This window comes from Dendropsophus ebraccatus, chromosome 3, assembly GCF_027789765.1.
Source record: "Dendropsophus ebraccatus isolate aDenEbr1 chromosome 3, aDenEbr1.pat, whole genome shotgun sequence".
Taxonomy (NCBI): domain Eukaryota; kingdom Metazoa; phylum Chordata; class Amphibia; order Anura; family Hylidae; genus Dendropsophus; species Dendropsophus ebraccatus.
This window is the reverse complement of record NC_091456.1, coordinates 25417726-25430766: the sequence shown is the minus strand read 5'-3', so window position 1 is coordinate 25430766 and position 13041 is coordinate 25417726. Positions and strand designations below refer to the sequence as shown.

General features: G+C 44.4%; 1 protein-coding gene across 2 annotated transcripts in view; it reads left to right on the top strand.

Moving 5' to 3' along the window:
• RNF185 (ring finger protein 185) overlaps positions 1–13041 on the top strand; it is a 16811-nt gene extending 3770 nt beyond the window's left edge. Inside the window, exons 2-8 of one of the 2 annotated variants that reach the window (XM_069961251.1) lie at positions 3494–3620; positions 3700–3918; positions 4040–4058; positions 4341–4453; positions 5097–5151; positions 7871–7988; positions 12206–13041. In XM_069961251.1, coding sequence (XP_069817352.1) covers positions 3749–3918; positions 4040–4058; positions 4341–4453; positions 5097–5151; positions 7871–7988; positions 12206–12303 — 573 coding nt within the window. In that variant the 5' untranslated portion in view covers positions 3494–3620; positions 3700–3748 and the 3' untranslated portion in view covers positions 12304–13041. The remainder of the gene's footprint in view (positions 1–3493; positions 3621–3699; positions 3919–4039; positions 4059–4340; positions 4454–5096; positions 5152–7870; positions 7989–12205) is intronic. The other variant, XM_069961249.1, reaches the window with a different exon arrangement.

The following is a 13041-nucleotide window of genomic DNA, read 5'->3' as shown; positions in this document are numbered from 1 at the left end:
CAGCTTTCTTTACTTATTTTATATTACACCTCATGGTGCTTGTTCTGGGAAAAAGTTCTCGTTCTCGTTTTTATCACCTGTGGATTGGTATATGTGGGCGGGGCCTCACGGCCTATGTGCCACATCGCTTCGCCCCTAGCGCCACTTAGCCCCGCCCTTTCCGTGACTTAATCACCGCACATGCCCCGCCCCCTCAGCGGCCATTGGTGTGGGACAAATTAGGGGGGTGGGGCCTAGAGCTTTAGGCTGGCCCTTCCAATGGCTGCTGAGGGGGCGGGGCCTATGTTCCTAATGATCTGTTTTGCATCGGAGATTTCTGCACAGCATTTAAAGGGGTTATCCAGCGCTACAAAAACATGGCCACTTTCTTCCAGAGACAGCACCTTTCTCTTCTCAGTTCAGGTGTCATTTGCAATTATGTTCCATTCACTTCAATGGAAATGAGTTACAAAACCCTGCCCAAGATGAAGACAAGAGAGGGTCTGTCTCTGGAAGTGGCCATTTTTGTGTAGCGCTGGATAACCCCTTTGAATGAGAAGTCTGGCGAAAATTTTTATTTAAGTATTGTATTGCCCCCCAAAAGTTATACAAATCACCAATATACACTTATTACGGGAAATACTTTTCCCTGCACTTACTACTACATCAAGGCTTCCCTTCCTGGATAACACGGTGATGTCACTTCCTGGATAACATGGTGATGTCACTTCCTGGATAACATGGTGATGTCACGACCCGACTCCCAGAGCTGTGCGGGCTGTGGCTGCTGGAGAGGATGATGGCAGAGGGATGCTCAGTGTCCCTCCAGTGCCCTGTGTCCCTCAGTGTCCCCCTGCCATCATCCTCTCCAGCAGCCACAGCCCGCACAGCTCTGGGAGTCGGGTCTTGACATCACCATGTTATCCAGGAAGTGACATCACCATGTTATCCAGGAAGTGACATCACCATGTTATCCAGGAAGTGACATCACCATGTTATCCAGGAAGTGACATCACCATGTTATCCAGGAAGTGACAACACCATGTTATCCAGGAAGTGACATCACCATGTTATCCAGGAAGTGAAGCCTTGATACAGTAGTAAGTGCAGGGAAAAAAGCACTGTATAAGCATTTCCTGTAATAAGTGTATATTGGGGATTTGTATAACTTTTGGGGGGCAATACAATACTTTAATAAAACTTTTCACCAGACTTCTCTTTTAGGGTACAAACACACACGGCATATACACTGCGTATTTACTGCTGCGATACGCAGCAGATTAGATCTAAATAACTGAACACAGTATCAAATCTGCTGCGTATCTGCTGTGTGTGTTTGTACCCTTCAGCTCACATTTTTCCTTCCTGCGGGGAGAGGAGTTACTCACACAGGGAAAAAGTCATTAGTTCTCAGCTCATGTCTCATCTGCTGCTGGTTTGATGCTGAGTTCAATCATACGGATCCAGCACTACAAAAACCACTTTCTTGGCCACTTTCTTCCAGAGACAGCACCGCTCTTGTCTCCAGTTTGGATGGAGTTTTGTAACTAAGTTCCATTGAAGTGAATGGAGCTTTATTGCAAACCACATTTGAACTGGAGACAAGAGTGGTGCTGTCTTTAGAAGAAAGTGGCCATGTTTTTGTAGCGCACGATAACCCCTTTAATTTACCCAGCATCAAATCACAGTACTTGTGACTATAACCTAAGAGGTGATGCCCCTGCGGACCTTTCAGACCCCTTATTTTGGTTTGCACATAATTTTAAAGTGTTTAAACATCAACCCTTCACTAATACTCAATTTACTAAACCCACAGGCAGAGATGCTCGTACCCCGGACCTCTGTGCCTATGGGTTTAGTAAATTCAATACGCTTGGAATCCCCTGACCCAGCTATGAGAGGGTCAGTTGAACATTTTACCCCTGATGATAAGGGCTCATTCACACGTCTGTACATGAATGGTGTTCTACTGACTGGACCTCCCAGAATCATGATTCATTATCAAGATGGGAGCTCCAAAACAATTTGAAAGTTCACACTAGTGTACTGACACAGCCAAGCTGTGTCTGTACACTAGTGCGAACATTTAAAGCAAATGTACCATCGGGTACATCACTTTAAGATTTTTACATCAATAGACCTGTGCTGTGGTAATTTTTTTGAAGCGCGGCCTGGTTCCCGCACACGGGGCCAGTGTACTCCAGCGCACCTGCCCGGCCTGAAGCACTGGAGGCGGGTCTGCCCGCCCCCAGTATGGAGAAACCCCTCCATTGATTCTAATGGAGCCACGTCACACTGGGGGTGGGTAGGCCTGTCTCCAGTGAGCCAGGCCAGGCCAGAGCGTGGGAATAGACTTGCATCATGGTTCAAAAAAAAGGACAGCGGAGTTGGCATCCCTGCAGCGGCCTATTGATGTAAAAATCTTTCACTGTCGTATTTTATTTTTTTTGCAGAAATCAATAGTACAGGCGATTTTAAGAAACTTTGTAATTGGGTTTATAAGGCAAATATGCCATTATCTGCATTCAAAAAGACTTTCCCCAGGTCCCCCCCCCCTCCCCCTCCTCTCTCTCATCCACTGCTTATTATAAGGAAATCGCGACTCTTTTACAGCAGTCGAGCCCTGTGTAACCTATGGAGAGGGGAGGAGGGAGATTAGTCGCCAGCAGAGAACAAAGGATTACACAGTGGGACCTGTGTGAAAGCCGTTATTCAGAGGTCAGAGAGGTCAGTGCTGACCTCAGAGGTGATGTAGCTGTAAATTAACTCATTCTTGTCCTGTTTTGGTGCCTCATCTCCCTCCACCCCTGCCCTCTCCATAAGAGAACAATGAAGACAGAGGGGAGAGCTTCAACTGCTTTTTCATGATAAAAATGCATTTTTCGGCTAATAAACCCAATTACAAAGTTTCTTAAAATTGCCTGTTCTATTGGTTTCTGCAAATAAATAAATAAAACTAAACGACAGTGACACTTTAAAGCGATGTACCTGCTGGTACATTGGCCTTGAACTGTTTAGGACGCTGACGCTGGGAGCTCCCAGGTCCAGTCCCTGCACAGACAGAAATCTGCAGATGTGTGAATGACCCCCTTACCCAACATTTTACGTTTTATTGTCTCACGGCGGTTGGGGGTGACCTGGCTTCTGTTTGTATTATATACAGTGGTGACTGCTGAGATGTCACTTGTTAGACCGGTCTTGCTAAGCCTTGTGCCAGCTCCACGTGTGCTTCCTCTTGCTGTCTGTAACATGACATGACAGCTGTGTCGGTGCTCCCTGTGGACGGGGGATTAGCAGTGTTACCTGTGCACACAGGGGCGGTCCAGACAGGTGAGAGGGATTAGTGCGGCTCACTGCTAGTCTCTATAGCATTCTCACATTTCTCTGGTATAATTACCGTCTGTTTACCCCCCCAATCTTTTATTTCTCCTCTCCCCTACCTCCAGACCCATTTGCGCTTCTTTCACTGTGTACGTCACTCCAAGCTTTTTTTTTTTTCTTCTCCTGTCATCAGTTTATTCTTTGGGGACATGATGTAAGAGAGTGAAAAAGCAGCACACACTTATTGCTTACTCTCTTCTTCCTCCATCACTGAGTGACTGTCCTTGCTGCGAGTAGCACACATCACTTGTTGCCCATTGGTAAGTTTGCTTGTCTTTTCAGATTGGCCCTATCCTTGCAGGTATAGATGCCTTCACTGCCTTCTCTTGTGTCCGGTAGGTCCACTGTCTCGGGTTAGTTATCGCGTTCCTCTGGTGCCCTGGGTAAGATGGCGAGTGCAGGTCCAGCCGCCTCTGCTTCTGCAGAGAATTCAGGCCCCGGTGGAGCAAGTGGAAGCAGCAATGGCGAGGGGGGCAGCCAGGACAGCACATTCGAGTGCAACATTTGCCTGGACACAGCCAAGGATGCGGTGATAAGCCTGTGCGGCCATCTATTCTGGTAAGTATTGATATATTAATGCTATATGCAATACTTATTATACCATTAAGCCGATCATCACTGTGTACCTTGTGGTACTATCACTGTTATCCTATAACATTTTCTTCTTTTCTCTTTCTAGCTGGCCATGTTTGCATCAAGTAAGTGTTCTGTTCTTATATGCATGGGACTTAATAACACTGTGTATACTTTTATATTATTACGCTTACTTTCACGTTATATAAAGAAATCCGGAGAGTAACCTATAAAAAAAGGGGATATGAGATATGAAATGTGTTTGTGTAAGTCTATCTTGTGTAATATTGTTTTCAGCCAGTCTGTCCATTGGACTGCATGTAAATCTGATCTATAATATTTTTTTCCTTCTTGTGTAAAACTTAGTAGTTATTGTAGTATTCACTATATATGTTTCTCATCCCCAGTGGTTAGAAACACGACCAAATCGTCAGGTGTGTCCTGTATGCAAAGCTGGAATAAGCCGGGATAAAGTAATACCTTTGTATGGAAGAGGAAGTACGGGACAAGAAGACCCTCGGTAAGCAACGTTTATCGCTATATAAGCTTTAAGAGGACCTGTCGTTATAACTTTCTACATCAGCAGGGGATGTGATATAAACGTTTTTAATTTACATTTTTTGTTTGTTTTTTCTTTTTTTTCATGCTTTAAAAAAAGCTATACTTACTTGTATCCAGGTCAGGCAGCTCTTTGGTCTTGTGCTGGTTAAAAAAAAAAAGTTCAAATGCAGGACGTCCGGCCAGTACAGAGAGTCATGGCTCCGTGCGTCCGTCAATCACATGACTGCCTTCTCTCGGTGAGCACAGATTACCGGAACTTCCTGTGTTAAGCCTTTTTTTATTTTTTCAACCAAACACGTGTGATTGATAGACTCACTGAGCCATGACTCTTTGTACTGGCTGGATGTCCGGCATTTGGACAATTTTTTTTTTTACCAGTACAAGAATAAAAAGCTGCATTCAGGAGACTGGACCTGGATACAAGTAAGTATAGCTTTGTTTTATAGCATGATAACTATAAATAAAGCATGTTTGCAGTTTACATGAATTATTTCACATCCCCCTTTAATTTATATTTGAACGTTATAATGGCAGTGACACTTTAAGTAGCGTTTTCTGGTCTTTGCACATGAACTAATCTTATACAATCATCTTTCCATTAGGGAAAAAACTCCCCCACGGCCTCAAGGGCAGCGACCAGAGCCGGAGAACAGAGGGGTGAGTGAGAGGGGAAGGTATAAAGGGACGTGCTGTCGATGTCACATGATGAAACGATTGCTTCTGATCTGTAATTCTGTATGGGCTCCTGGGGATTGTTAGTGATCACATAACGAGCTTCCCGGGAGAAAAGATAATTAACAATAACAAGCACACACCGCTTCCTGGTGTCACTCCTTGCTTCTGTGTCTGTGATTGGCCATTTCCTGCTTTTTGACAAGCCTATCCATGTTTTTGTTTGTATTCAAACCCTCGCTCATTGGTGGCACTTATAATATGTGCCAGTTTCACGAGTTAAAGATGGTTGTCACGTTAAAGCGACTCTGTACCCACAATCTGATCCCCCCAAAACCACTTGTACCTTCGGATAGCTGCTTTTAATCCAAGATCTGTCCTGGGGTCCGTTCGGCCGGTGATGCAGTTATTGTCCTAAAAAAAAAACTTTTAAACTTGCAGCCCTGTGCCAAACTGCCGTGGCCTAGAGTATATGTGCCCTAACTTTGCACCACCTCTGTCCCACCTTCCCACCCTCTTCATCATTAGGAATGCCACTGGCAGGATTTTTCCTATTCCTCTGCAGTGAACAGTGGGTACAGAGTCACTTTAAGCAACTTTTAGGCCCGTCCCCTGCAGCTGCACTAGCCATATATCACGCCGCTGTTACAGCAGAGTAAGCCTCTTGTTGGTGATATGATATGGCGGCTTAGCTACATTGCATCAGACCAGGTTGCAGGCTGGAGTGAACCTTAACATTGCCTGTGGGCAGACAAAGAGTCTTAGGGCCCTATTCCACTGGACGATTATCGTTCAGATTATCGTTAAATCGTTCGAATCTAAACGATAATCGTTCGGTTGAAATGCAGTTAACGATTAACGACCGAACGAGAAATCGTTGATCGCTTTATAAGACCTGGACCTATTTTTATCGTTGCTCGTTCGCAAATCGTTCGCGTTGAATAAGACATCGTTCGGTCGTTCGCAATAGATACGAATGCAATAGCGAATAAATAGCGAAGAAAAAACGATCGCAATTACGATCATAAGTAACGATTATCGTTCAATGGAAATGAGTGAACGTTTTCAGGTCTTTCGCAATAGTGGTCGTTTGCGATCGTTAATCGTTAATGATATGCAAACGATAATCGTCCAGTGGAATAGGGCCCTTAGTGTTGTGCGATTGTTGTAATTATATCCGGTGTAGTGTACACTATTGTGCCAGGCTTCATTTGCTGCACATGAGTCCCATCCAGTATATGAGATGGTTTAGTGACAGGTTGCAAAAACGGATTTAAAAAATGCATGCAATTCTGTATTATAAAAAGAAAATGGATCAAACTGATGCTTTTTTTTTTGCTTTTTGCTTTTTTTCTAGTGTAGGCAAAAACGTGGTTGACCGTAACTGGTGCTCTTTATTCAATTGAAACAATAGAGTCACATGCGAATCTCCTGTTTTGATGGAATTAAGATCCCCAGTTCACTTACATTTTTACTGAATTTTTTTTTTTGTGTGTGTTTCTCCTGTTCTGGTGTACCTCAGTGTTGCATTATATTCTCTTGACATCTCATTGTCATTATAAGACATGCTCCTATTAGAGAGATACTTGGTGTGGGTTCTGTATCCCAGGCATTAGACAGCCGAGCACCTGCTACAGGGTGACACAGGACACCTGGGCTTATTGTAGAGTTCCACAAAAGCTCACCATTGTAGATTAAGGCTGCTGTAAAAACATTTATAGGATTAAACAATACTATATCTGCTGGTGGTCCTTTACAGAGGACCTAGTGGATCCTTTAATGGGAACTATCAGCAGGTAAAACAAATCTAAACTGCTGATATGTCACTATTGCGCACGGGGCACTGAGGATGAAGCTATATGTCTTACCTTCATCCTCGGCACAGTTCCCTTGCAGTTTTAATGTAATCCTGTGTACAGTAAGGCCATTTGGAGCACTGATCCACTCTCGGCTGGCCCGCTCCTTCTAATGATTATCAGTGGGGTGGGCCGGATTGGCACTATATGGGAAGGGCAGTTAGATTTGTCTAACCTGCTAATAGTTCCCCTTTTTATTCTAACCTGGGTAAAGAAGACATATGCACAATAAACCTATGCACAACGTTTCTGTGGCCTCTCGCCACCATTTTCAAGCCCAGAAAATGTTGGCGAGAGGCCACAGAAACGTTGCCACTTGATTATGTTTGCTGTGCTGAAACACTAATAATAATCTTCTTTTGATTTGCTACACTTCATTAGAGTGCCGTGGAACCTACTTTACATATTATTGAAGAACCTGTGGTTGAAGGATTTTTCTCTGGCACCCGCTACTGTGAACTGTGCTGCTGATTATACTACAAGATATATAGATAGATAGATAGATAGATAGATATATATCTAATATTCTTTGCTATGCTGCTTTTTTACTGTTGGTACTACATTGTCATTTCCATATATATATATATAATATTTTTTTTATTTATTTTAGATTTTAAAATCCGACTATGGGGGAGATTTATCCAACAAGTGTAAAGTGAAACTGGCCCAGTTGCCCCTAGCAACCAATCAGGTTTCACCTTTCATTCCTCACAGGCTCTTTGGAAAATGAAAGGTGGAATCTGATTGGTTGCTAAGGGCAACTGAGCCAGTTTCACTTTCCACCATGTTTGATAAATCTTCTTAAGTCTTCTTAGTCTTCATAGTTGTTCTTGTTGTTGTTTTTTTAGGGTTTCCAAGGGTTTGGTTTCGGAGACGGAGGCTTTCAAATGTCCTTTGGCATTGGAGCATTTCCCTTTGGAATGTTTGCCACAGCATTTAACATCAACGATGGTCGCCCTCCACCAGGTATTCTTCTTCTTCCATTAGCAGAACACGCCTGAAGAAGCACACTGAGAACTTCTGACGCTCACAGATCAAAACTTCTGACATGCCTCTATCACACATCAAAAGCCTTGTCAGATGTTACGCTTTATTAACTTTAGTAGGAAAGATGAACAGATGAAGATGACACATTTCGGCTAACATAGCCTTCATTAGCTGATGTTAGCCGATATGCGTCCTTCATATAAACTTCCCTTTAGGATTGCCAAGAAAAGTCCTAAACAATTGCATGTACAAAATATTGTAAGGTAAAAACGCCACCAAAACACTTGCTTGAAAAGAAAAAAAAAGTATGGTGCAGCATATTTTATCCTCCTGCTGACTGCCCATAGACTATACACATCCCGGTGGTCCTGCAAGGTATATGGGCATGTGAAAATATGCCTGGTTAGGATGGGATAAAAAGGGAGCTCCATAAATGTAGCTTAGGAGACTGGGGTTATAGACATATAAAAATGGGATATGTCTACATCAAGCCCAGTTTTATATTTAGATTTGAGTTGAGCAAACTTTAAGAACACTTGGGTTTGTCCAAACCCGAGCATGCAGGATATGATTAGCGGTGGCTGCTGAAGGTGGATGGAGTCCTAGGGAGGCCCCCAACTTCAGCAGCGACCGCTAATCATATCCTGCATCCTCGGGTTTGGACGAACCCAAGTGTTCTTGAAGTTTGCTCAACTCTAATTTAGATATGAGATGGGAATCTTTTTTTTTAATACAATGCATTAATTATCTTGTACTTATTCTGAATTCTAAACTGTTTTATAATCCAAAACTGCATTCTTGTTTCAGCTGGTTATAATTGGTTACAGCTCAATGTACAGTAACTGTGTATAGAAAATGGTGAACACCACTTTAGGCCATGTTCAGACGCTGTATAACAGCATCCGTTCAGTGACACAGCTGTGTCCCAGAACGGCCATTGTCTGTGAAGTTCGCCCCGGCCGGTACTGCAGTAACGACTGGATGAAAAGCACTTTTTTAATTAGAATGCAGGCACATTCAGGTGTGCCAGCGTTCTAGTTAACCATAGTAGACAAATTAAAGTAGGGCTTTAGGCGACAAACACACTGGGTGTACCCACAGCGGATTTTCTCTATGCGAATTTGCGTTCGAGATCCGTTGCAGATCTGTGCCATGTACACTCTATGTATGTATGTCAGCAGCCTGCCCTGTTAACCCCTGTCCGCCGGAGCGTATACTTCACCTGCTCCGGCTTGCTTCGGGGCTCCCAGCGTCTTCATGTCCCACTCAGCTTAACCGCACTGATTGGCCGAGTGTGATGTCCCGGGAACCCTCGAAGCAAACCGGAGTGTGAAGAAGGTGATGTATATACTCCGGCGGCCAGGGGTTAAGGGGGGCGGGCTGCTGACATGCATACATAGAGTGTACAGGGCACAGATCTGCAGCGGATCTCACTGAGAAATCTGCTGCGGATACACCCAGTTTGTTTGTACCCTAAGGGCCCTATTACACGGGATGATTATTGTGCGAAAAATCGTTATCATTCCACTTTAAACGATAATCGTTCTGTGTAATTGCAGGCAACAATCGAAAAATTGTTTGTGTGACGTTGAGTGTTGATTTAGATCTGAACCTAAAATTATCGTTAATTGTAAGCTGTAATTCCACATTCGTTTGCTCAAGTTCCGCGTTTTTTCACTAATTGTTCAGTGTAATTGCACATTGTTCATTGTATTGCTGGGACCAGAAGGAATAAACGATCAAAGTAACGATTACCATAACGATCATAGTAATGATCGTATCTAACGATTATCGTTCTGTGTAATAATGAACGATTTCAGGTTAAGGGTCCATTTATACAGATTATCTGACAGATTATCTGCCAAAGATTTGAAGCCAAAGCCAGGAACAGACTATAAGCAGAGATCAGGCCATAAAGGAAAGCCTAAGATTTCTCCTCTTTTCAAATCCATTCCTGGCTTTGGTTTCAAATCTTTGGCAGATAATCTGTCAGATAATCTTTCTGTGTAAATGGACCCTTACGGTAAACAATCTTGTTTTTGATCGTTTATCGTTAGTCGTTAAAAATCGCTCCGTGTAATAGGACCCTAACAGTGAGTTTTCTGTGCGGCCGCATGTAATCCCCGGATCGTCCACTGTGATTAAATAGCATTTGTTTAATCAAAAACACTGTGTGAACAAGGCCTTAAACTGTGCACTTCACAAGGTCTTTTGAGATGCATTAGTATATTAGAGGTTTACATGACAGTAAGTGGCAGCCCTCCATAACTCCTGTGTGAATTTAAAGTTACAGGCTCCAACAGTGACATGCGATGTTTCATGCTCTCATTCTTGAAACTGTCCTAATGAAAGACCGAAATGCCACCTGTGACTGTTGGAGCATATTATTTTTTAATGAATAGATTTCACCAAGGAGTTACTGATGCCACTTCCTTTTATGTAGCTTGCTTGGATTCTTGGAGTCTGCTTCCTGGGCTGTGCATTGGTTTTAAACCTCTCTCACACATCCATGTGCAGCCTGTAACCTACGGCCCATAAGCTTGCCATTTATCACAGATGGAACATGTATGTGTGAATAAGACTCCCCGTATCAGGGTAGGTTCCAACTACGGAAATTGCGTAAAATGGCTGGCTCCGCTTGAAGTTCTGCCTGTGCCATTGACTCTTGATATTCTGATTGACATGTCAATTCTTTGGGCGGACGGCAGATTGAGGTTCAGAATATCATTGAGTCAAAGGCACAGGCAGAACTTCAAGGGGTCCCGCCGCTCACCCTCCGCTTGTAATTTTCGCTTGTGGTTTGTAGTGGGAACATACCCACTATAGTGCGTTATGATTAAATGAGCCGCGGAACGGCTGTGTCTGTTCAGTAATGCAGGTGCTTCAGCTTTGTTCTGGGTAAAGGGCCTATTACACAAAGTGACTATCGGCCGTGTTCAGCATAACGGCCGATAATCACTTTGTGTAATAGAAGACAACGATCAGCCGAAATGCACAATTTTGGCTGATCGTTGTCTTTTCAACAGGCTGAAACACAAATGATCAGCCTAGCAACGATCTGCTGCCGTCACTCTATGTAATAAAAACTGCATCAGCAGACCACCGCCATCTCCTATGGGCTCCCCAGACGATCTAAAGCTCATCCGTGCAGCTCCCTGCGGCCACGCACCCCACCCTGCACTTAACCCGCTCACTGTCAGTGCGTGTAATAGCGCAGGCAACGAGTGGAGAAGAAGGAGCAAGCAAGCACTCACCTGACAGGTTGGCACTTACTTGCTACTCTCAATCGGGCCGTGTAATAGAGGTTAAGTTCCATGGGGCTTTTACACACAGGAATCTGGGTGTGCCCCGCAATCATTTCACTGATCGGTGTCTGGCAGAAGACTGTCCGCTATCAGTTGCTGCACAGGTCACTCAGCAGTCGGGCACAAAACTGAATCAGCACTTTGCCCGGACCAGGGTGGTCTGCCGCTGTTGATCAAGCTACCCCTTCTGCAGTCCGTTTTCTGAACCACGACCTGGTTCCCGTGTACGGCGCCATTGTATCCACTGGTAATGGGCCGGGGCTGAGACACTGGAGGCGGGCCAGCCCGCCCCCAGTGTGAGGAATCCCCCGCCCCTCTATGATGCGGCTCCATTGATTCTAAAGGAGCCGCGTCATAGAAAGGAGGGAATTCCCTCCCACTGGGGGCGGGCCAGGCCGCCTCCTGTGCTTCAGCCCCGGCCAGGTCCCCGTGGATAGAATGGCGCCGTAAACGATGGTACCTGATGGGTACATCCTCTTTAAGGCTACGTTCTTACGGAGCAAAAGTGGCGGAATTCCGCGGCAGAATTCTCCACCACGGAATGCCGCCATCCTCCCTGTCATAATGATACTCTATAGGAGACGTGCGCTTTTTCTTCCCGCGCTGAAGAATGAACATGTTCATTCTTCAGCCCGGAGAGAGAAGGTGCGCGAGCCTCCCATAGACTATCATTATGACAGGGAGGATGGCGGCATTCCGCTGTGGAGAATTCCGGCTCTTTTGCTCAGTGTGCACGTAGCCTAATATAAGATGCAGGCACTTTTTAGCAAGATATAAAAAGTACGGTATATGACTTCCTGTTTTCTTTGTTGTTGTAGATAGTCTTAAACCAAAGTAATGGCAATCATTTCTGAGTCCTGTGCGAGTCATTCTCTCTTATTGCTTTTACAGCCGTCCCGGGAACCCCTCAATACGTGGATGAACAGTTCCTGTCTCGTCTTTTCCTCTTTGTTGCCTTGGTAATAATGTTCTGGCTGCTGATTGCTTGAATATCACTAATTCCTCTGTGGATGGCAGTAAGGACTGAGCGTCATTCATGGATATTATCCCAATCCCCGTGGTATCTTTTACCCTGAACTTTGTCCTGGTATCCTTCTCTGGCGTCTGAAGTGCTACTCTCTGGTCGCTGCTCTTTAGATTACAAGAGAAAGGGCTGTTAGGCGAGAGAGAATAAAAGCACAAAAGTATTAATGGCTACAGAGGAGCAGTGTCGCTGACAGGTGGCATAAATATACCGTGCAACAGCGGCACCATTGTGATTGGAGGGGGACAGGGTTAGAATACTGAAAATATGCAAATCCGAATAATAAGCGTCTAAGTGCGGACGCAAAGAAACACAGAGAATGAGTTAAATAAAAAGGCCCCTCAGGACACTAAAGGCAAGCATAGGAGAGCGCTGAGCGGGACAAACATTGCATCCTTATGGCGGGTAAACGATCTTTCTGGGTAAGGTATGCTGGAACACATGACAAGCTGCAAGATGAGCAAAGCTGAAGGCGATTCAGGGGGCAATAAGACTTTGTATTGAGTTAAAGCTGTTGATAAAGAGTGATTTATTATTTTTTTCTTGTCCAAAATGCATGCTCCAAGATCTGCCCCTGAGCTCTGATGGACGATGCCATGCCGTCTGTAGATACTCTCCATGTGCTTTGAAGTTTAAGGGTGTTGATTCCTCAATTTTATGAGATTTTAATAATTCACTGGGATTAAATGTTAATTTTACGATA